General features: G+C 38.4%; 1 protein-coding gene and 1 long non-coding RNA gene across 7 annotated transcripts; one reads left to right on the plus strand and one right to left on the minus strand.

Moving 5' to 3' along the window:
- The first annotated feature begins 1732 nt into the window (after nt 1-1732).
- Zyx (lipoma-preferred partner zyxin) lies at nt 1733-18927 on the plus strand. 6 transcript variants are annotated; one of them, XM_033381178.1, is made up of 8 exons: nt 1733-1849; nt 3233-3483; nt 12349-12778; nt 12833-13122; nt 17702-18005; nt 18073-18421; nt 18484-18604; nt 18666-18927. In XM_033381178.1, the coding sequence occupies exons 2-8, from the start codon at nt 3259-3261 to the stop codon at nt 18795-18797; spliced, it is 1851 nt and encodes a 616-aa protein (XP_033237069.1). In that variant the 5' UTR covers nt 1733-1849; nt 3233-3258; the 3' UTR covers nt 18798-18927. The 6 variants fall into 6 exon arrangements, with proteins under 6 accessions (XP_033237069.1, XP_033237072.1, XP_033237073.1 ...); XM_033381179.1 differs by lacking the exon at nt 1733-1849 and adding an exon at nt 2027-2400 and having other exon boundaries at nt 12400-12778; XM_033381177.1 differs by lacking the exon at nt 1733-1849 and adding an exon at nt 2028-2400.
- A 411-nt stretch (nt 18928-19338) lies between these two features.
- On the minus strand, nt 19339-23267 carry LOC117184336 (uncharacterized). The gene is made up of 2 exons (XR_004469619.1): nt 22816-23267; nt 19339-19954 (listed from the first exon to the last, which is right to left on the minus strand). It is a non-coding gene; the product is annotated as an uncharacterized lncRNA (long non-coding RNA).
- Between the last annotated feature and the right edge of the window lie 7 nt (nt 23268-23274).

Raw genomic sequence — 23274 nt, forward strand, 5'->3', positions numbered from 1 at the left:
TATCCGCAGCGTGCGGCCACCCCGAACGACGACCGACCCCGAAGGAAGACCCGTGCACCTACCAAATTCTGTACCTTTTAAGAACATTTTTTTTAACATTCTAGATGCTAAATAATTATATATATATATTTGCACACAAATATGGGTTCGACGATACGCGTCAAATCGGTCGGCAAAGGCTTTAAACTTAATTAGAAGCTCTCGTTTTTCAATTGCGGCATTTATTTATTGGCGACGCGACGTAGTTAACATGTAGCAAACGTCAGATGTAAAATGAATTTTACATGTTCTATTTCGGGAAGAAGAAGATGTCGTATTTCTGAGAAGAAGAAAGTCAGATTTAGTTGCACTTTTTCAAGGCGAGTTGAAAGAAAGAGATGGAGATAGAGCTGCTCTGTTCCATCACGAAGACCTTGACCTCGTCAACTTCCACAAGATGGTATGGGTCGTCGAATCAATTTATCAGCCGGATAAATTTATATTTACATATCTATATAGAAATAGAATTTCTTTATTCCGAATTGTATAACAATTAAATTACATATATTCCCCTTGGATTATATGAAATATATTTTAATTTACAATTATGAAATCATATTTTGTTTGATAGTTGGCCTCTTATGTGTTATAGCCGCATTTGTCGCCGATCATTGGGTGAAAAGTTGCCTGTGAAAGACAAAAGTTTGATCAAAATTAGAAATGAAACGGAAAGTCATGTAGTATGTTAATGTGTTGCACTAGGCGCAAAATGTGCCGCATTTCTTGCAAGATTCTGCATCGCAGCAGAAGGCCGGATAGTCGGTCGGATTGTAGAGGATTGTAGGATTGTAGGATTGTAGATTGTCTGCGCTTCCACTACAGCCATTCCCTGCAAACCATTTCTCCTTAATCTCCTTGGGGAACAATTTTTCAACTTCGTCTGTATGAGTTCTGCTCTTTGAAGCAATCAATGTTAAATTCATACTTTCGTAAAAATCACAAATGTCGCCTTTAATTATAAGCCTGTCTGTCCTCTGTCCGTCAGTTCCGCTTCGGTTCCAGCCTTACTCAACAAAAGGTTCCTTCTGTTGGTCAATGAAATCCCAACAATCGACACCGTCTTCACCCGTTTGAATGTTGGCGATGGAGGCGATAGAGGCGATGGAACTGACGGCGCAGATAGAGTGTACGGCGCACATAGAGTATACGGAGATACGACGCAGATGGAGCCATGATGAAGGAAGCCATGAATGCGGAAAAAAGACGACTGACGGGGCAAGGAGGACAAAAGCTCGATTGGAGCTAACTGTGCCCATAAAACAGTGCAATGCTGTAAAAAAATCATTTAAACAAAAATGTTAATTGCCAGGCTCCAACCGCACCAGATCCCTGCTCAGAAGCTCGAACCCCACCAGATCCCTCCCAGGCAGCTCCAACCCTACCAAATCCCTCCCCAGCAGCTCTAAAAACAGAAGGATTAGCCGAGAGGCTAGTAAATTTAGATTTAAATTAAGTTTTTTTTTTTTAATTTAAGTTTGAATTAGGATTTTATTTTTAAATTATACTCCTATAGAAGCACGACGTAAGTACCCCAAGAAACCTATTAATAAAATTTCACTAACATAATTCTCTACTGCCAGCACACATAAGAAATGGAAGACAGTATCCAAAATCCAAAGAGAGGCGATACCAGTGGCACTTCAAGGCAAGGATGTGATCGGCCTGGCAAAAACCGGCTCTGGAAAGACGGGAGCCTTTGCCCTGCCCATTTTGAATGCGCTACTGGAGAGCCTGCAACGGTATTTCACGCTGGTGCTACCGCCCTCACGTGAATTGTCCTTCCATATAGGCGAACAGTTCGAGGAGCTCGGTAAGTGGTCATCTAGTGCTAGACTATAAATAATAATCGGATAAAATTATGAGCTCAGAGCTGAGGGTCCCAGCTATCTAGTAATATTCATTCGAATATCAAAAACGAGTAATATGATTCAACTTGAATGCAAATAATTTGTCAGCAAATTTTCGGTATATTTTAAAAATTGTGAGGTATTTCGGTATATTTCTGAGGGTCAGACCGTATACCTTATCACCGATATAGAACTGGCCAGGCACATGGAATAAATACAGATTAAATAAATAATATTAATAATATAATCTATGTAATGTCTCGTCGCCGCATTAAACAAAAGTTTTTACTTTACTTTCGTTGCTGCCCATCGTAACTCAGAGTTGGCCCAATATTTAAACTCGAACGGACTGAAAATGTGTGTGTGTATATGCATATATCTATACATGTATGTATATACAACAACAGTAACAGTGTAACAGATACGCTCCAGCATATTTTTAAGATTAAGATACTCGAAAAAAATAATCCACAGTTAAACTACTAATATTGATTTTTAAAATCTGTTGTTTGTGGTGAGTTAAATTTTTGTTTTATTTATGTATGTACAAAATATTTTTGTGTGCTGCAGCTAATGTATCAACAAAAGGAAAGGATGTAGTTAATTATTGGAATAGACCAATCTGCTTTTCTATTAATTGAATTATCTGTATTGAAATCGGAATAACTATCAGGTATCATGGATACCAACGCATAGACATCGTTTTTGCTGTAATATGTACATAAAGTGGCTCACAGCTTAGGGCATGCCCTGCATATGTTCATATGTTTATGCTTATTTTTGCTTGTTAGAATCGAAGCCAGGAAAATTAAAAAAAGTTATATTTCAAGTTTCTAAATTTACTTCTGGGCATGAGATAAGTGATAATAGCAACTGATAAATGCAAGTGATAAATGCAACCTGTAAACAGGTAAGCATTTACATATATATATGTATATATATATATATATATATATCAGGTTTACGGATCGTTTATATTGTTACTGTGTGATCCAATTAAGGGTTTCCTTATCAAAGAAAATTATATCAAAACCCCAGAATTTTCCCTAACTACAAAAAAATCTTCGAGAATAGCTTATTATACCCGATGGATTTATGTTTCCGACCCCATAAAGTATATACGTGTATTCTTGATCAGCATCAAAAGCGAGACAATTGAGCCATGTCTGTCTATCCGTCTTGTTTGACGCCTAGTTCTCAGAGACTATAAGAGCTAGGCAACGAAATTTTGTATCCAGATTCGTATCCACTATAGCTTAAATTTACTGTTATACCCAATATATATAGTGACAAAACTAAAAATTTTAATAAACGTATTCTAATTACTTTTATTACATTATGCTCAGATTAACATCAGTCTAAGTCTGTCGGCATGGAATCTTTGGAATTGCAACTTAGGGAGTTGTCGGTATTGAATAACGTTCAGCCGTTGCCGCCGAAAGGGTTTGCCGTCGAGTATGTAAGACAAGGAAAAGTCGCAGAATTAGTTGGAAATTTACAGCAAAATCCATATGCTGTACAAGATGATACTCTCTATAAGAAAATGGCTCCATCTGTTCCACCAAAGCCGCCAAAGAAGCATAATGAGATGCCTCAGGTATGCATTCACTACTGATGAAATCAAACTACACATATACCTCACTTTGCAGTTGCTTATACAACCATATAGCCAACGACGCCATGTCTGTAAACCATAACCTTCATAGGCATCGTACATATCTATGTATAGGAACTTTTTTCCTCACTAGTTATGGTCAACAAAATACCAATACATAATTACTGCTAACATTTACATACGTTAACAGTACAATTTTCGCTCTGAGGGTTAAATCTAAGGTCTTTGAGAACATTGTTTTGGGCGTAATATTTTGATGTTTGTCCTTATTATACCTTGCAATCTGTTCTAACATCGACAAGGCGCAGTTTTTCTAGTTTATGGTTAGTAAATAATCCATATCGCGTTGCCAATAGGTTTTGTCTGTCTGACCCAAGGTTAGGTTAACCCAGAAGACCCTCAGAGGGGCCCCGCATAGGCCAGTAGGGCCCTTAGTTATCCATATGGAGATTTGTTTTTATTCTTAGCAAAGGCAAGCTCCTTCGGCGTCCTCTTGTTGGCATCTTTCACTGAAACCAGTACCGGGGCGCCGGTATCTTCTTGCCCGACCTGTGAGTAATCCCACTAATCTTCTGCAGTCCTACCATGATAGTTGCAGTAAGTAGTGGCTGAGTTTTTCATTGCGTTCTTTGCTGTGGTTTTCGAAACTCCAAATTGCTTTAAAGCGTTCTAAGGGAGACAGGCAAACCTGGGAAACCAAAATATCCGTACTAACCTTGTCGTGCTTAGGGTGTCTAGTACCTTCCTGCTTGCCAAGACTCTTCTGGAACTGACCTTGGCTACGTTTAAGTTCAATTATGGAGCTGAGGGTCGATGAACAAACCTCCGTTATAGTAAGTTATAAGTTGCCTCTTGATGTTCAACATTTCCTCGACTTTGTGCTGACTATTGCAGCCTAATTAATCGCCATTCGTTACACTGCCCTCAGCCTAATCTTGTTCGTCCCCAACAAGTCCAAGTCTCTCAGCCGTACTATTTTGTAGGGTCAGTTGGCAGTTGGGGTCAGGGTCAGTTAGCCACTCCCTAAATTCCTCGAAATTTAACTAGAAATTGTGGAAACTTTGTTTATAAGACATTTGGCATTTTTATACCCAAAATGAGTATAGGGTTATGTTAGATTAGTGGGGAAAATGGATGTGTGTAACGTCCAGAAGGAAGCGTTTCCGTCTGTCCGTCCCTATTAGCGGTATCCCTATTATTTGGTATCCACACTCCTGTTAGATCTCACTGTTGCATGTGTATTTCAAAATTTCGCCCAACCCCCTTCCACCCTCACAAAGGACAAAAATCTGTGGCATCCACACTATTAAAGATACGAGAAAACTAAAAACGCATAATCATTAAGAGTGACCATATCTACGAGTTTGCCGAATCTGAATCAGATCGGATCATTTATATAGCCAAAAGTAGCAAATCAATTTGCAGTTTCAGTTTCATTCGCATTTGCAATTCGCCCGCAAACATTCTCGCTCAATGTAGCCATACTGACTATATATCGGGTATATCCACTATGTATCGGGTTTCCCTTAGTTTTGAATGTAATAGGTTCTGCACACTGAGCCCATCCCTGGGGAATGGTGGGATTTTTTGACAGATGTGAAACTCCGATTCACACTCACCATCCACCATCCGTCAAAAACAGCTGATGCCAATAACAAGTACATTATATTTGGGCGGAAGATTTAACCTTTTTTTTTCTTATAATGGATGATGAAGATGTAGCAATTATTTCGGCCGTGTTTCAACAGCAAAATATGCGAACAGCCCGATAGCAGCAACAGCTCTGGTGATTTTAATCAGTCATCAGGACAGATACGATCTGCAATCGCAAAATATTGTTTAGACCAAAATGAAAGTTTCAAACTTATTTATTTAAATTTCTCAGCACTTCCAATAAGTCATTGTGGAATTGTTTTTGCGTTCTTCTTCCTGCGAAGGTCCTGCTCTTCGAATCGCTCTCTGGCGATCTCTGTCATCCAAGAAGTGTCGACTTTTTTGGTTCGCTTTGGCGGGGGCCTTTGTTGCCAGAAAAGGTGCTGGAGCTACATGATCCGTCCAGATCCAACTCGATAATGTTCGAAAAAAATCATTATTAAAGAATAAATTATGCATAGCATAAAGCATTTACAGAGCATACAAATATTTGTTCTATGTTGGCAGTCGTCTCCCATTAATTCGCCACACACTTGCAAATGCAGCCTGGCAGACTCGGCCATGCCGCATTCAATCTCATCGCCAGCCTTGAATGCATCCGAGCCATTGGGCATGATTGTTGTTGTTATACCCGATACTCAAAATGTAACGTCCAGAAGGAATCGTTTCCGACCTCATAAAGTATATATATTCTTGATCAGCATCAATAGCCGAGTCGATTGAGCCATGTCTGTCTGTCCGTCCGTCTGTCCGTCCCCTTCAGCGCCTAGTGCTCAAAGACTATAAGAGCTAGAGTAACGATGTTTTGGATCCAGACTTCTGTGATATGTCACTGCTACAAGAATATTTCAAAACTTTGCCCCGCCCACTTCCGCCCCCACAAAGGGCGAAAATCTGTGGCATTCACAATTTCGACGATACGAGAAAACTAAAAACGCAGAATCATAGAGGATGACTATATGTTCTAGAGTGTAAAATCTGAACCACTTCGTATAATTATCATAGCCAGAATCAATAAAACAATTTCATTCTTTCTCGCTCTGTTTCTCTAACACACAGGTTTCATGGTATTTTTCGCCAATTGCAAAATATGAGTTCAAGGATCTCAGATCCTATAAGAGCCAGAACAACCAAATTTGGTATCCACACTCCTGTGATATCGGACCTTGACCATTTTGTGTCAACATTTCGCCACACCCCCTTCCGCCCCCCAAAGGACGAACATCTGAGGCATCCACAAATCTCAGAGACTATTAAGGCTAGAGTAACCAAATTTGGTACACACACTCCTTTAAGATGTCACTAAGATGTCGGCCCCCACAAAGGACGAAAATCTGTTGAATCCACAATATTGCAGATTCGAGAAAACTAAAAACGCAGAATCATAGATATTGACCATATCTATCAGATTGCTGAATCTGGATCAGATCAGATCATTTTTATAGCCAAAAGGAACAAATCAATGTGCACTGGCTACACAGCGCCGACGTCACGCTCAGACTGATTTTCTGTCTCTCTCGCACGCACTCTTTGTCGTGTCGTTTAATATTAGCGGCGTCTGCCGGAGGAGACCCATACTGACTTAGTATCGGGTATAACTGTAGAGTTGCGGTGTCCGCAGAAACTCACAACGTTCCCCCTCGTTTTTTGTTTATTTTATCACAATCATTGTGACGTTTAAGAACATCCAAAATGGATGGCGGACTAACTGGGAAATTTTCGGAACGGCAAAACCTTACCTAAATCCCCGAAATGGATGGTGGATGGTCGTTAGTGTGAATAGCCTATAAATGTGAAAACCTGTAGTTTTCTTTTAAGATTGTATTTTGTATTTTTGATTATAAAATTATATCACTCATACTAATTATGTTGTTTGCTGTAACTGTTAGAGCAACTTATACCACAGTCAAAAATAAAAACGAGGGGGAACGTTGTGAGTTAATTCGGAGGCAATACTGTAGTGTGACTGAAATTTATCATCGAAAAATGAACATACATTTATTCAAAAAATTTTATTATATGACAAAATACGACCAAAAAATATGGTTACAACAAATATTACAATACAAGCAAAAAACAAAAGCTGTTTTGTGCTATATTTGTTCAACCCAAAGTAATGAAATGAAATGAAATTTGAAATAAGCTAGATTTTATATTTTATTTTAAAATATGCCAAATCTAGATTAAAATAAGCTAAAATGGCAACAGTGCTCCTGGACTCAGGTATCGGCTTTGCTGGTCAGCTCCTTCTGGCTGCTTGTCATTTGATCGCTGAATTTGGTCATTTTGATGTGAGGGTTCCTCAAAGAGTTCTGGAGCTGCTCTGAGATTTGTTGGAGTCGTTCCTCCAACTCTATTCGAGATTCTGCATACTACTTGTTGATCTTCTCAAGTGCCGCATTTGTGGTTCCATTCTATTCAAGAATCGTTCGTTCTTCGTCGTAGATCAGACGCGTTTTTGTTTTAAACACCTTCCTAATCCAACCTCCTATCTGGAAATCTATTCTATTCCGCGAGTGCATGCCATTTTGATTTGTGTTGAATTATTATTTATTGAACTTACAATTTTTCGGCGTTGGCTTGTTGTGTTTGTGTTGTTGCCGTGAGTACATTACATTGCATTACAGCTCTCGTCTCTCGTCTTGTAGCTTTTGTTGTTTTACCACTCTCTCGCTTCAATAACTGTTCTTTCTCTCTTGCCCTTTAAACTTTCTGAGCAATAGCTCTCTCGGCTTAGTACCTCTCGCTATAACCGCTCTCCACTCTGCTCTCTTTTGTTTACCAATTCCGCTTTGAGCGTTGTCTGGCACATTGGTCTAATACCAATTTCTTTTGGAAATTTTATTTTTTTCGCCAATTTTCTTTAGTTAATAAATAAATAATAAAAATGGAATACGCTGTGGTCTGCGCCAAAAAAACCTTTAAGAAGCAGATCACCTACGATCAGCCGAATGTCCCCTGCTGGCTCTGCGACAGCGTAGTGCACGCAAAATGCGCTGGATTTTCTGGCGTCGTGAGTGATGCTATAGCCAAACGTAATGGGTTGCATTACAGTTGCGAGGCATGCCGTGCGGTGAGAATGACATGGTGGCTTTTATGGGGCAGACGCGGGAGGGCTTTAAGGAGCTGACCGTTGGCTTTAGCAAAAGCAATACGATCGGCTCCTAGCCATGGAGTCTCAATTTGGCAGTCTGCAACTGCTGAATGAGTCTCCGAGGCTACTGGGCCTGTGGTGACTAAACCACTGGTATGAGTCCCACAAAAACGACATGTTTTTGTTTCACGGCTGGCCCCTGACCTCACATCTAATGATGTAATTGCTTTTATTCAAAGCAAAATAAAAGCCGTGGGTTTAAAGGTGGAGAAATTTAACTTCTCTTATGCCAGGGAGATAGCCTCGTTTAAGATAAGCATCTCCCCAACTCAATTTGACACCAAATTTTGGCCGAAGCATTTGGTGGTGAAGGAGCTTAAGGCTAAGAAGAAGAATAGGCGCCCCATATCCTTTCCAAATCTTTCCAGTGTGCCACCCTCAACCTCAACTTCCTCTTCCTCAACTTCCCGTCTTGCTTTCCAAAAAACTAACTTCTCGTTTAGTAACCTATCAGAATGTAAGAGGCTTGCGTAGTAAGCTCAGCATTCTTTTCCGGGATAGTGTTGCTATTGCTTCCCACGTTATTGTGTTTACTGAAACCTGGTTAAAGCCGGACATTCTTAGCTCCGAGGTTTTGGCAGGTCGGTCCACAACTTTTACAAAGGACCGTTCGTCTCGACGTGCACTGGATTTTAATTGCACTGGACTCTTACTTCACGTCGGAACACTTCACAGTCCAAGTTCAACAGGAACTGGAATTCCTGTGTATAAAACTGATTCTTCCCGCTTTCGCTATATTCATTACTTGCTCATATATCCCACCTTCTTCGGATATTTCAATTTATGAGCCGCACTTGTCCGCATTAACCGTTGTTTCTTCCTCGCTATCAGATAAAGATCATATGATAGTTCTAGGTGACTTCAACTTGCCAGGAACTGTTTGGTCTTCGGTAAACGAGTCTAGTATCCTAGTGCCCATGTCACGACATGACTTTGTTGACGGCTTGCTTGACCTGTCCCTGTCTCAAGTCAACCATGTGAAAAATTCCTTGGGGCTTAATAATCTAATTAGGGATTTTGATTGGTCCGCTTTGTACTTGTGCACTGATGTCATAAAAGGCACAAACATTTTTTGCAATGCTCTTGGCACATTTCTTGTCCGATTAGATCTGGAAAAGCCCCTGGGTTTACCAAAGAGTTATCCAGCCTAAAAAAGGAAGTTGGTTCTCCTACTTCTCACTCTCCTCTCGCTATGAAATAGCTCGGTCAAACTTTTCAGTTCTTAATGCACAATGCTATAAGAACTCCCTATCTCGACGCAGGATACGTTTTTCTCAGGACCCTAAACAGTTTTACTGCTTCGTAAACAGTAAGCGTAGAACGACCGCACAACAATCCTCGCTATCATTTTGTAATACGCCGGCAAATGATAATCAGGCAATTGCGGATCTTTTTGCCCAATTTTTCCACACCGCCTATTCTAAGGGAAAGCTACTCTGGTCATCCGACCCATACGGTTAAATGAATGTTCTTTACATCATGATCTTTGACTAGTTAAGCCGGTGTTTTCACCGGGTCCAGACAGGGTTCCAGGTTGTGTACTCAGGTACTGCGCCGAGGCTCTGTGTGGACCCTTGCTTAAACTATTCACCCTGTCCATCGATTCTTCTTGCTTCCCCCATCTGGAAGGAATCGTTTATAATTCCTTTCCATAAAAAAGGTAGCAAGTCTGACGTAAAAAACTATAGTTATAGCAAAGTTATCCGCTATCCCCAAAATGTTTGAGAAGGTATTAACTCCGCACTTGCAACATCTCTCCAAGTCACTTATATCTCCCACTCAGCATGGATTTATAAGGCGGCGATCAACCACCACGAATTTGTTAGAGTTTACCTCTTTCATTGTTAAAGGTTCCTTACAAGGTAACTTACAGACGGATGTCATTTACACCGACTTTTGTAAAGCATTCGACTCTGTAAACCATTCCCTTCAAGCGCATAAACTAGACCTTTTAGGGTTTCCGCCCAACCTCCTGAGATGGATTTCTAGCTACCTTTGTTCCAGGTCTCTAAGAGTCCTCTTCAAAAACTCGCTCTCTTCACCAGTCAAGGTTTCTTTGGGAGTACCACAGGGCAGCCATCTAGGCCCCTTACTCTTCTCATTCTTTATTAATGACTTGCCTTCGGTATTGACATATTCTCGAGTACTAATGTATGCGGATGATGTTAAACACTGTGTCCAGTATAAGGACATTTCATTTCATTCTCGCTTGCAATCCGATCTCAATAACTTTCAGTCATGGTGTTGTGCAAACTTGTTACATCTTAATGCCTCGAAATGCAAAGTTAAAGTTTTCCGAACACATTTCTACCATGGTAAATAAGGCCATGGGCGTGCTTGGGTTTATAAAGAGGTGGCCAAAGGAATTTGACGACCCCTATATAACAAAGACTCTCTATACCTCGGTTGTTCATCCGATCTTAGAATACGGCTCCTGTGTATGGTATACTCAGTACAAAGTACACCAGGACCGTATAGAATCAGTACAGAAAAACTTTTTACTCTTTGCTCTGCGTGGCCTTAACTGGAATAAAGGTGTGTTAGTAAACCTCCCATCCTTAGTTAACCGTAGAAAAATGCTTGGTGTGATTTTTATGCACAACTTGATCAGGGGTGACATAGACAGCCCTGATCTATTGTGCCGCATAAACTTCATGATTCATATTAGACTTACTAGAAATTTTATATCGTTGTTCCTTCCACATTGTATATCGAATTATTCCTTGCATAAACCGTTTAGGGTCGTATGCTCGGACTATAATTCCCTCTACCATATCATATCCACCTCAAATTCTCTTCCTCTTATTAAATTACTAATCCTTACACACCTTTCTAGTAATTAGTAATTAGTAATTGTAGTGGTATTTTTTTTATGATTTTTATATTTTGAATGCATGCCTAGTTCTCTTAGGAACTTTAGTGCTAATCTTCCTCGAATATTAGTCTAACAGCTTTCTTTCCTGCATGCTCGCGTAACAGCCTTCTGCTGGTGTCACACGGGCCACTTGACGGTGCAGTAATTGCATCGCCTCTTGAAAGATGCAGTCATTGCATGTCAACGTCCACGATAGATTCTTTCACTCCACTTTCGCCTGGCTGGAGACGAGAGCTGCTGCAGTTTTTCTTGTCTGGACAATCAGTTCAGCAATCTTCTCCTCCAGCTTGGCAAACTGTATGCTGCCCTCCTCATCGGAGTCAGCCATCTGCTGTTGCAGGCGCTTCAGTTCGTCTTCGATAGTCTGTTGGGCATTTTTGCTTCATTCCGAATGCACTTGGACATCTGGCAGTTTCTGTTCCTATTGCTCGACGGTCAAGTGGCTTTTCCTCAGTAATGCGAATGATTCGCTCAGCTGGAGATTCTTTTGGGCATTGAGTTGGCTGCTTTCCTTGAGCTGGGACGGCCACCCGCTCTTCCATAGAGGATTTGTCCTGTTCGAGTTGTTTGTTGGTCGTCAGACTTATTGATTCTATTGGTTCGTCAATTGTCTAACCTCAGATAGTTGATACTCCACTTGCTGCATCTGCTGTTCGTGCTTCTCCACCACTTCTTCACCACCATTCTCTTGATTACAGAATGAGATGCACCTGTGTCCAAACTTAGTAACAGCTCGGTTACATCCACAACGTTCTTCGATATTCGCTCCAACTGGGAAACGAGAATTGTGGGACAGCTCGTAGGATGTGCCTTCGTATTAGCCCTTGCCCCTCTGTGCCGACTCGTTAAAGTTTAACAAATCTGTCTCAAAGGTCTAGTCTAGTCCAATATTTTTTATATGCCTTGTTCCTGCGATAATTTCCGTTCTATGGACCACGATCTCGGCCTTTTTTGTCTTCCGTTCTTACGTTTCTTCTGGAATATTAACGTATTTTGAATTTAATTTTTCAATTCATACATAAATAAATGCATATGTATGTATATAGTGTATGAGGCTCGAAAAAAACGTTCCAACTAGCTTTTATTTTGTATTTATATTATGCACTAATATGACTGCCAACTTGTATTTATTTCTAAAGTAATTTGCTTCTTAAACAAATTAAAGGTTCCATTAAGTAAGCAAGTTACTTGTTCACGGGAACCGCTTTATTCACAGCCCCTACTTGGTTCGGAGAAACCATTTGGCGCGTCCGTTCTTTTTCGTAAGCACCAAAACTTTGACTGTGAAGTTTCCGGAAAACCCAGTAATAGTAAATCAACTTTGGACAATCCGGCTGTTTTGGAACAGCAATTAGAGGCTCTGGCGTATCACAAGCTTCAAATGGAAAAAAAAGGCCTCTTAGGACTGCAAATGCAATCGGCAAAATCTAACATAAATGTTCCAAAGTTGTCATCTAACTCTTTGGGCAACAGTATAATCTACAGCAATATAAAAACCCCGTCTGATAGTACCCTACAAACAGAAAATATACCGTCAATATTTGGGCGCACGTCTACCGAACCCTCCACACTTTACTCCAATGTACATTCAACAGGTAAAATTCACTTGCCCTTCTGAATGACAGTACTTACTGAATTTAACCTTTCAGATGCAAACACTAATGATATTGTGTCATCGTTGCGTTCTTTACCTAGAATGCTTTCCGTCTGTACTAACTCATTGTCAGAGAAGGAAAGAGAAGAAGATATGCCGCCACCTAGCCCTGTAAGTGCTGTTAGCTCTTCATATAGCGAGCTAAGACGTGCTACGAATTTGTTCAACAAGCCAATGGACCTGGTGGAAAATAATTTAAAACTTCTGCCACCGCCCAAAACATTCATCAGTGCTACAAAAAACTGTTCAAGTCAATATTCGGTGCAACATAACGCAATGCTTAAGGTAAATGTATAAATAAACAATTCACAATGGCCTGGTGGTGGATGTTTTCAATCTCATCTTGTTACGCTGCCATATGCCGTCTAATTATCCGGTGGTCCAATTTTTACAATATGTTATGAAAAAGAATGTAATGCCACAAATCTGCCTATTTTGTGTTTTCAAGGTATTGTTCCTTATTGACCTTGAAACGAACCCGTTGGCCGTCTGAAATTAGCTTAGACTCTGCGGTCTGTAGGTTTGTTGCAACAAATTTATAATGTTTCCCTGGCGACATTTGAGTGAACGGCCGAGGTTAATTACACAAGCATTCGTATCATTTTGTTCACTCTTTTTAATGACTGATAATTTTAACATACACAAAATTTCAAAACAGTTGCTAATCTATGATTTTATTATTAATGTAAATTATAAAATATATTTCTACATTCCGTCCGAACCTGTCACTTTTTTATTGGAAGCCGATGTGATATATGAATGATGCACTCAAAACAGCGGATCTACATATGTAGTTTTTAACTAGTTCCACATTTTTTAATATTGATGGAATTGCATTGCAAATTCCTCCGACCTACGAAGATGATTTTTCACTCGAGCTTAAGACCTTTCCATCAATCATTATCAAATAAAATTCATGATTTATTTGAAAAACATTAAAGGAATCTGTTGAATTTTCTGCTTTATATTTGCAACTTATGTGCGGACTAAGCCAAATTGATGAAATTTTGCCAAATTACTGCATTAGTATCTAGTATTTACAGTGGAATAAGGTAAATGGAACCATTTTATCAACCATTTAAATCTCAGGATCACTAAAGCGCTGACGGTAATTTAAATGGCCACTGCTCCCATCACAGCCAAATTTAAATTAGTCTTTCAATGTAGGGCTGAATTTTGAGCTCTAATGCTGCATCAAATTCTCCACAAGAGTGTGGTCAACCAATGATTGTAAATTGACTACTGCTCAAGTTTCAGAAATTTGTATGCCTTTTAGATAAAACGTAACATGGAAACAATTTTGATCCATGCAGTTTACCATGCATCAACAATTCTTCGCAAGGAGTTTGGTTGATTTCTGCAGTCAGAGAATAGTTTTTCTGGGCGCCGAGAAATACTTGCTGCTGTTTGAGTTAATATTAGTGTTTCTTTCAAAAATTGTTCGTTGTTTTTAATTAATTTTAATTAATCAGTTAATACTGATGACTTTTCAACTTTTGACACTTAAACTTTTTTTTGCACAGTGCCATTGTGCCATATTGAGAAAAGCGTGATTCTCGACCGTGGTTTTGTACCTATGAAATCATTCATGTCGTAGTTCATTGTAACACGGACGATTCACAATGACTATTTTCAAACAAAAAAAAGGTAGAAGGCGGATGGGGACGGATGTCAAAAGTTCTATTCCACGAAGGTCTCTGGTATGTAAGTAAAAGCTCTCCATAGGAAATTTTAAGTTCTACAACGATTTACCACTAATATACACACATGTCTTTTATTTTAATACATACCAAGTATGATCAAGTTAAACAGTTATTTCAATACAAAACGCAAAACATTAAGATTGACTTAGCTGAACAACAAACCTTAAAACGGCATTTTTATTTTGGTATTTACCCTCGTTTGAGGTTTGACTATCAAAGGGAAAAATATATAAAAATCGGAATAATTATCAGCGGGAAATAAATATTAATTTGTTTATTGTCTGCCAAATTGCAAAGTCGACCACTGTGGGGCGGCTGTTGTCCTCTTATGGTCTCTGAGATCTAGACGCTGTCGGTCAGGCCGTCCGACATCGCTATATCGACTCGGCTATTGATACTGATCAAGAATCTGCATACATAAATACATTATAATAATAATCTCTTATGATTAGCAAATGTTTAACAAATATTTGTTTCTTTTGTTGGCTGCAAAGAAATTTCTGTGCAATATTTCAAATTAATGTTTTTTAGTGTGCCTTCATACCAGTTGTCTTCGCACACAAATAAAAAACGAGGTGGAACGTTGTGAGTTGCTGCGGACACCGCAACTCTACAGTTATACCCGATACTAAGTCAGTATGGCTCTCCTCCGGCAGACGGCGCTAATATTAAACGACACGACAAAGAGTGCGTGCGAGAGAGACAGAAAATCAGTCTGTGCGTGACGTCGGGCGCTGCGTAGCTAGTGCAAATTGATTTGTTCCTATTAACTATATAAAATGATCCGATCTGATCCAGACTCAGCAATCTGATAGATATGGTCATTCTCTATGATTCTGCGTTTTTAGTTTTCTCGAATCTGCAATATTGTGGATGCAACAGATTCTCGTCCTTTGTGGGGGCGGAAGGGGGTGGGGCGAAATTCTGAGATGTACGTTTTATAGTGGGATCTAACAGAAGTGCGGATACCAAATTTGGTTACTCTAGCCTTAAAGTCTCTGAGATTTGTGGTTGCCCCAGATTTTCGTCCTTTGTGGGGGCGGAAGGGGGTGCGCGAAATTTTGACACAAAACGGTCAAGGTCCGATATCACAGGAGTGTGAATACCAAATTTGGTTGCTCTAGCTCTTATGGGTTCTGAGATCCTTGAACTCATATTTTGCAATTGGCAAAACCGACCATTAAACCTGTGTGTTAGAGTGAGACAGAGCGAGAAAGAGTGAAATTGTTTTCGTGATTCTGGCTATAATAATTATACGATCTGGTTCAGATTTTGCACTCTGTAAGATATAGTCATCTTCGACGATTCTGCGTTTTTAGTTTTTTCGTATCGTCGAGATTGTGGATGCCACAGATTTTTTCCCTTTGTGGGGGCGGAAGTGGGCGGGGCAAAGTTTTGAAATATTTTTGTAGCAGTGACATATCACAGAAGTCTGGATCCAAAACATCGTTGCTCTAGCTCTTATAGTCTTTGAGCATTAGGCGCTGAAGGGGACGGACAGACGGACGGACGGACGGACGGACAGACGGACAGACAGACAGACAGACAGGGCTCAATCGACTCGGCTATTGATGCTGATCAAGAATATATATACTTTATGGGGTCGGAAACGATTCCTTCTGGACGTTACACACATAGACTTTTACCACAAATCTAATATACCCCAATACTCATTTTGAGTATCGGGTATAAAAAAATACTGAATTTTTAAAAGAGTAAGCAGCTTTGCCGGTAATACAGACAGTGTGAAGTAATTATGAGCAACAACTTCCAGATCGCAAAATGCCCTTTTGAGAACTTTGATTAGCGAACAAGTAAGCAAAAATGAACTAGTGAACAAAATATAACAAAATATAACGGACGAGTTAGCCACTACATCTGGCACGACAACCCCCTTTCTCCAAGATAAGCTTCCAAGCTTATCATAAAAGAGAAATACAAGCGACTGACTGACGATATGTGGCAAATAATGCCACGATGTCGCATAACTCGGTTAACATGGTCGACCATAGACAGGAAGCGCACCTCTGAGCTATGCAAACTAGGCAGGAAAAGTTGCAGCGCAGTCGTACGTTCCCTCACGGGACATTGGCCCACGCTAACAGGCTAGGTTCCCCACATAATGATTTTAATTATTTCACAATGATTTCCACAGCTGCAGAGGCGATGAAGAGGAGGAGACAGTAAAACACCTGTTCTGCCCCTGTCCAGCTCTCAGCAGAAGAAGGCTACAACACTTAGGCTCAGCCTTTCTAACTGACATTTCGGAGATGTCTACACTATGTCCCAGGAAGATCGCTTACTTTGTAAGAGCATCTGGTTGGCACAATTGCTGACATGAAGTCCCACATCGCAGGAAGGAAATGATCCCAAGCGGTATCATAACGGGCCGAAACCGACCTAAGTGTGGCGGGCTCTGAGCGAGCCTGGTATTCGCCTACAAGTAACAATAGAGACAATTTTGTGTGTAGAAACCTCGGTAGAAACCTACATTAATCTTCCTTTCACAGATTTTACCATTTTGCTAGATTAAGCCAAAGTAGATTTCTATTTCGCGTACGTTGGCGAACACATTTTTATACCCGATACTCAAAATGAGTATAGGGGTATACTAGATTTGTAGTGAAAGTGGATGTTTGTGACGTCCAGAAGGAAGTGTTTCCGGCCCCATAATTTATATGCATATAATATTCTTGATCAGCATCAATAGCCGAGTCGATTGAGACCTGTCTGTCTGTCCATCCATATGAGCGCCTAGTGCTCAGAGACTATAAGAGCTAGAGCAACGACACTTTGTATCCGGACCTCTCTGATATCTGACACAAATCTGTGGCATCCACACTATTAAAGACACAAGAAAACTAAAAACGCACAATCATAAAGATTAACTATATCTACCAGTTTGCCGAATCTGAATCAGATCGCATCATTTTTATAGCCAAAAGTAAGAAATCAGTTTGCAGTGGCCACGAAATGCCCGACGACATGTTCATGTTAAGCACCATTCCCTATCGACTTTCGAGAGACGGAAAAGCTTTGTCATCGGAGTCTTAGGTGGGTGGCTGTGTAATAGATCTGTTTTGATGTTTGAGCAATAACAGTTGGGACTTTCAGCCCAAATAGGTCTAAATAAATGTATAATATATTTTGTTTTTTTGCAGAGTTCATCGACATATGATTCAATATATGAGCCTATAAATCCTCGTTCACCTGGAGATTTGCTGTCCCGTGCAAGTTATAATATGTATGACACATACGTTAATGATAACAATATTGCGAGTAGATCCGGTGATGTCAATTCTTTGATAGCAATTGATTCGCACAATGGGCTATATATCAGAGGCGGTGCTCTGGCTGAAGGTTACGAAGACCAAAATACTTATCAAAATAAAAATAAGAATGATGGGGGTTTAGGACACTGTGCTGTCAATCCCACTCACCAAACACATGAATTTGAAAATTATGGTACGTCAAAAATGTTCAAATACTTATTTTAAACTAATAAAATAATAACTATTGATTCTGCACCTAGGTCGGTGCGTTAAATGCAATGAGCGAGTGTTAGGAGAAAGCAGTGGTTGCACGGCAATGGAGCAAATTTACCATATATCCTGTTTCACATGCACAAACTGTCAAATAAACCTGCAGGGTAAACCATTTTATGCCCTGGAGGGTAAACCATACTGCGAGTATGACTATTTGCAAACTCTTGAGAAATGTTCAGTTTGCATGAAGCCAATTTTGGAGAGAATTCTCAGAGCTACAGGAAAGCCGTACCATCCGCAATGCTTTACATGTGTTGTATGTGGGAAAAGTTTGGATGGTTTATTGTTCACCGTTGATGCCACTAATCAAAATTATTGCATTACCGATTTCCATAAGTATGAGATATGATTTAAGGGCACTTCTCATTACTGATTCTTTATTTTATTGCTAAATATAGAAAATTTGCACCGCGTTGCTGCGTTTGCAAGGAACCAATTATGCCTGACCCAGGGCAAGAAGAAACTGTACGAGTGGTGGCTCTGGACCGTAGTTTTCACTTGGAATGCTATAAATGCGAGGTGAAATGTTTTAATGATGCATACTCGTAATGAAATATTAATAGTGTGTATATTCAAAAAGGACTGTGGGCTCTTATTATCATCCGAAGCTGATGGTCGGGGATGCTACCCCTTAGATGATCATATCCTTTGTAAGAGCTGCAATGCACAACGTGTCCAAGTTTTAACCAATCGGATGACAACGGACCATTAAGTCTAGAGAAATATGTCTTATGCACTGATACACAAATAGTCGAATTTTATTACATTCCATGCGCATTACTTATTCGTTATTATTGTATCGCAAAGCTATAAAGCCAAAAATATTCGTACTTATTCATAAAGGCGTATATATGTACCTACTAATTAAACCCGCCGCAACTTTGTCCATGTGCAATTATTTAAATAAATATAACAATATCTTAAGTTCGATGCCTTTTTTTACTAAACTAAAACGAATATTTGTATGTTAAGTGAAGGTGGGGAGGGAAGCATTACGGCGCTATCAGATATTAGCAGATTCATTACGCTCTGTCTACGCTATTTCAGTTTCTGACCTGAGTGGCTAAAAAAAACACAAATATTTTACTTTTCCAATCAATTTTTCCGATTCAAACCTAATCCGTTTACGAAAGAAGGGAAACGTGCTGAAGTTTAATTTTTATGCGTCCGATCCCTGTAACAAAAATTTAACTTAAAAAAAAAGGTAAAATAGTTCAATTGTGATTCTAAAATTAAAGTTTTCTTTTAAACAATTATCTTGCGTTAATGGGCATAGCAAACATATATATGTATTTATTTTTTTTGGTATTTTATATTTTCTTGAATGAAGGTATCATTTTCAACCCGATAAAATATGAATACACGATTTTAGCCTTATCTGATTCTATACCAACTTTTCAATCAAGTTTCAAACGTTTCTTACTTTGTCTAGTGTCTAACTTCTTTTGCTGAATATATTGATTGTGTATATGTGTAAGTCGGAAGTAAGTCCGGATCTTTTCTTGCGTTTTTGCTTGATGCAATAGATTTGAGCACACTTGCCTATTGCAAGAATGTGTTAGGATTTTGTATCGGGGCTGCCAAATGTTTTTTGGGAAATTTCGCATTTCCACACTAACTTTGGCGCCAATTCCACAACTTGGTTTGGTTTTCCACCGCAGTTTAACCGACGCGCGTTTTGCGTCTGCTCCCTTCAATCTGATATCGATATTTGGGATCTGGGTTCCGCGCGTATGACCATCGCGTCGCTTGGTCTTTTAATTTTATTGTATTGTATTGTATTTAAAAATTTCGCCCCGGCGCCTTCTGCCCACACACAAAGGACAAAAATCCGTGGGATCCACAATTTTGAAGGAGTGGGATAAAACGCTATGTTGGTGTGAGAATAGAAAAAAAGAGACAGATGTAAAAAATGTAAAGAAAAATGGAAACAGATAAAATCAAACACATAACACATTTTTAAATCTCCCAATCTCCCATCGATCGATTTGTACGAATTTATTTTTGCCAAAAAATCAATTTTTCCCTTTTGCGAACAGCGATAGATGATTACATATAAAAAATATTGTATAAATTACATATATCATAAGCTCGCATATATGCTGACTAAGTACCATAACATTCCAGTTCATTTCAAATTATTTCGTTTGAAAGCTGTGACACCAGTCAGTACCAACTACCAAATATGTATATAAAAATTAATACCGCAATTATTGTTTTAAAAAAAAAAAATATCACAAAATTTGTTTTGGCATTTTTAATGAGTTCTCGTTAATACAAATATATTATCTATCCATCTTAATCAAAATTCCTGTTTTAATTTTATCCCGATAAAGAGGCTTTACCGGCCCACGTCTTGTTTCTGTCTGGTCAAAAAAATAGCTTTCGACACCAATTTGAATTTGTTAGAACCAAGCGACTGCATTCGACGTAAAGAAAGTTTGGAATATGGAAACATCACTGCGCATACTCCTAGCATTGTATGTCTGCAGCAAATATGGCCTTCGTGGCCGTAAGTCTTAATTTTGCTACACGAAAGTCAGGGAAAAAATTCAGCACGAAGCTTTTCTGCTCGGCACTTCTACTTTAATCGAACCAAACGAGACTGTAAAGTCTCGTCATTCAGTATTGAATTCGAATTTCAAGCAAACGGACGTTCTTTAAATTTCTATATCTATTTTTACTCGTCGTGTGTTCTCAGTTCGCTATATCATACAAACTTATACATAGACATACATATGTATGTTCGCATATCGGAACTTTTATTTTTCGTATTGACATTTAACTATTGTCATAATTAACATTTTCTGATTCCCCGATTCACTAATATATGTATTCGTAATACATTGTTTTTAGTGAACCAAATTAATACATCATAACGTTCATTTATAAGGTATATTTTAAATATAATATTTATACAGATTTGAACATGTGTACATACATTTATACACACACACATTTTTATGTGCTTTATTCTCATCTACCGACATATATATATAAGACATCTCAAATTCAAAAATATAACCATATGCAAATATGTAGGTACATATATTTATATGTTTTATTTTAGGCTAAAATATAAATATATTTATATATATTTATGGTATACATGTGAAACGTATATAACCGTGTTTGTCCACCAAGTTACAATTCGGTTGACACAACTTTAGTTGCCTCGCCCCTATATTTTAAAGGATACTTATGTATCTATGTACGTATGTATGTATACTCGTACATATATGTAAATTAATTGCATATTTCATACATATGTATGCCAGTGAGTTCAATTTAAAATATGTTTATTTAAACCTGGCACAGGCCTGTATAGAACAAAATGTAATAAATAGAATTGCTTAGAAATATAAATGCAACGGAGGTTGGAAAATTTGGAATATTCATGCGCAAGCAATATGGACATTTGTCACAAGGAAACAGCCTTATATACACTGGTTTGTGTGTGTGTGTATAGCAACATCTTTAAATATGTACTTTTGTACACAAATTAAACTCACGATGGAATATTCTTAAACATGATTAAAGGCCTAAAATACCGTATATTTATATACATACATACATATGTATGTTCATTGATAAAAACCCTTGTGGTAAACAAAATTTAAAAAATTAGATGAATCGCAACAAGTTTTATTTAATGTCCTCACAGATATCCATGTGGCATCCTTATTGGGGGCGGGGCGTCTTAAAATTAAGCTCAATCAAAAAGCTCCCGTGCAAGAATCAGGATACATAAACTTGCTCCCGAATATCAACTCTTGGGCAGTATGCACATGCATACATACATATGTATGGATGTGCATTACTATGAACCGAATTGTAGCTATTCTGACATGATGCGGTGCCGTTTTTCAGTAATGGATCAACATTGCTCTAAGACACCTGTCGCTTCAGTGGTAAATTTGATACATTAAATATTCAATATATTCATATATAATATGTGCTATTCAGAGATATTACTTTATATATGTAGCAATACGCACAAGCATTGCACAGTTAATACTTTTTAATTATAGATGATACATTTCTTAGATGTACATATGTATGTATATGTATAAGAACCAGTGTATTTTAAATTGATGTGAAATCTGCACCGGTTTATTTTTATTTAAAAGTTTTCTGGGACTTGAATATTGATTTATATTTTCCTAGTGCCTGGAAACCAGCTATCAAAGGAACATATGTACATATAATACACGTGTTTATGCATGTAAGCTTGCAGAACATCCATATGTACATATGCGAGGTCGAAAATATAAAACTTTTCTAGTTGGATGTAGAAGGTTTTGTTTATATCTTAAGCTTGGTTAGTAATTTTATCGCCATGTATTCTATTCTCGAATCGGCATATTGATTTTGACCAAAAGCTCGCAATGCACCTTAGGACCCAATATGCAAACGTATGCACATACATATATGTATACATGTACATGTACGTGATATTTCATTGCTACCGAAGACATATTTTCATATATGTATGTACATATGTATGTAATTCTAATCGAACTTCGATGGTCCAAAAAAAGTTGAATTATTAAAACAATAGTCTCATTGTGCCTGAAAGAACAAATCCATACATATGTAACTTGATGAATATACATATACATATTTTTAGTTGTGTATGCAAATACATGTGAGCGGAGCAATTATTTATTTAAAAATAATAATTGTCACTAGTCTAAACAAAAAAAAAACAGTTTAATTTTTATTTTTACAAACGATGCCGCCTCCAAATCAAAACGTAGGAAAACTAATTATTTGTTTCTTGCGTTCATTGATGTTCTACTTCTAGTGATGGGAGAGAAAATTGTATAGTTCCGATAACAATAACAAGTCAAAGATTGCATAAAAAATATCTTTTGCATAAAACTATTAAAGAATTTACTTAAATTTTTGTTATCCATTGTTCTATTATTCAAAAGGAACCGAACCGGTCTATGAATGTACTGATGTATATAAATATATATGTACATATGTTCGTCATAGAGCGGAAACACAAAACACTAACGAGAGCTGAGATCTGTGCCGGTAGTCTAACCTGTCTTATTATTATAAATTTGTTTATACATACATATATGTATGTACGTTGATTTGTACTTTATTTGTTATATTAAACTCGAACTTTAATTCCATTAATGTATTTATATTTTCTAATCACTACAAAGGCAAAAATT

This window comes from Drosophila pseudoobscura, chromosome 5 (assembly GCF_009870125.1).
Source record: "Drosophila pseudoobscura strain MV-25-SWS-2005 chromosome 5, UCI_Dpse_MV25, whole genome shotgun sequence".
Classification (NCBI taxonomy): domain Eukaryota; kingdom Metazoa; phylum Arthropoda; class Insecta; order Diptera; family Drosophilidae; genus Drosophila; species Drosophila pseudoobscura.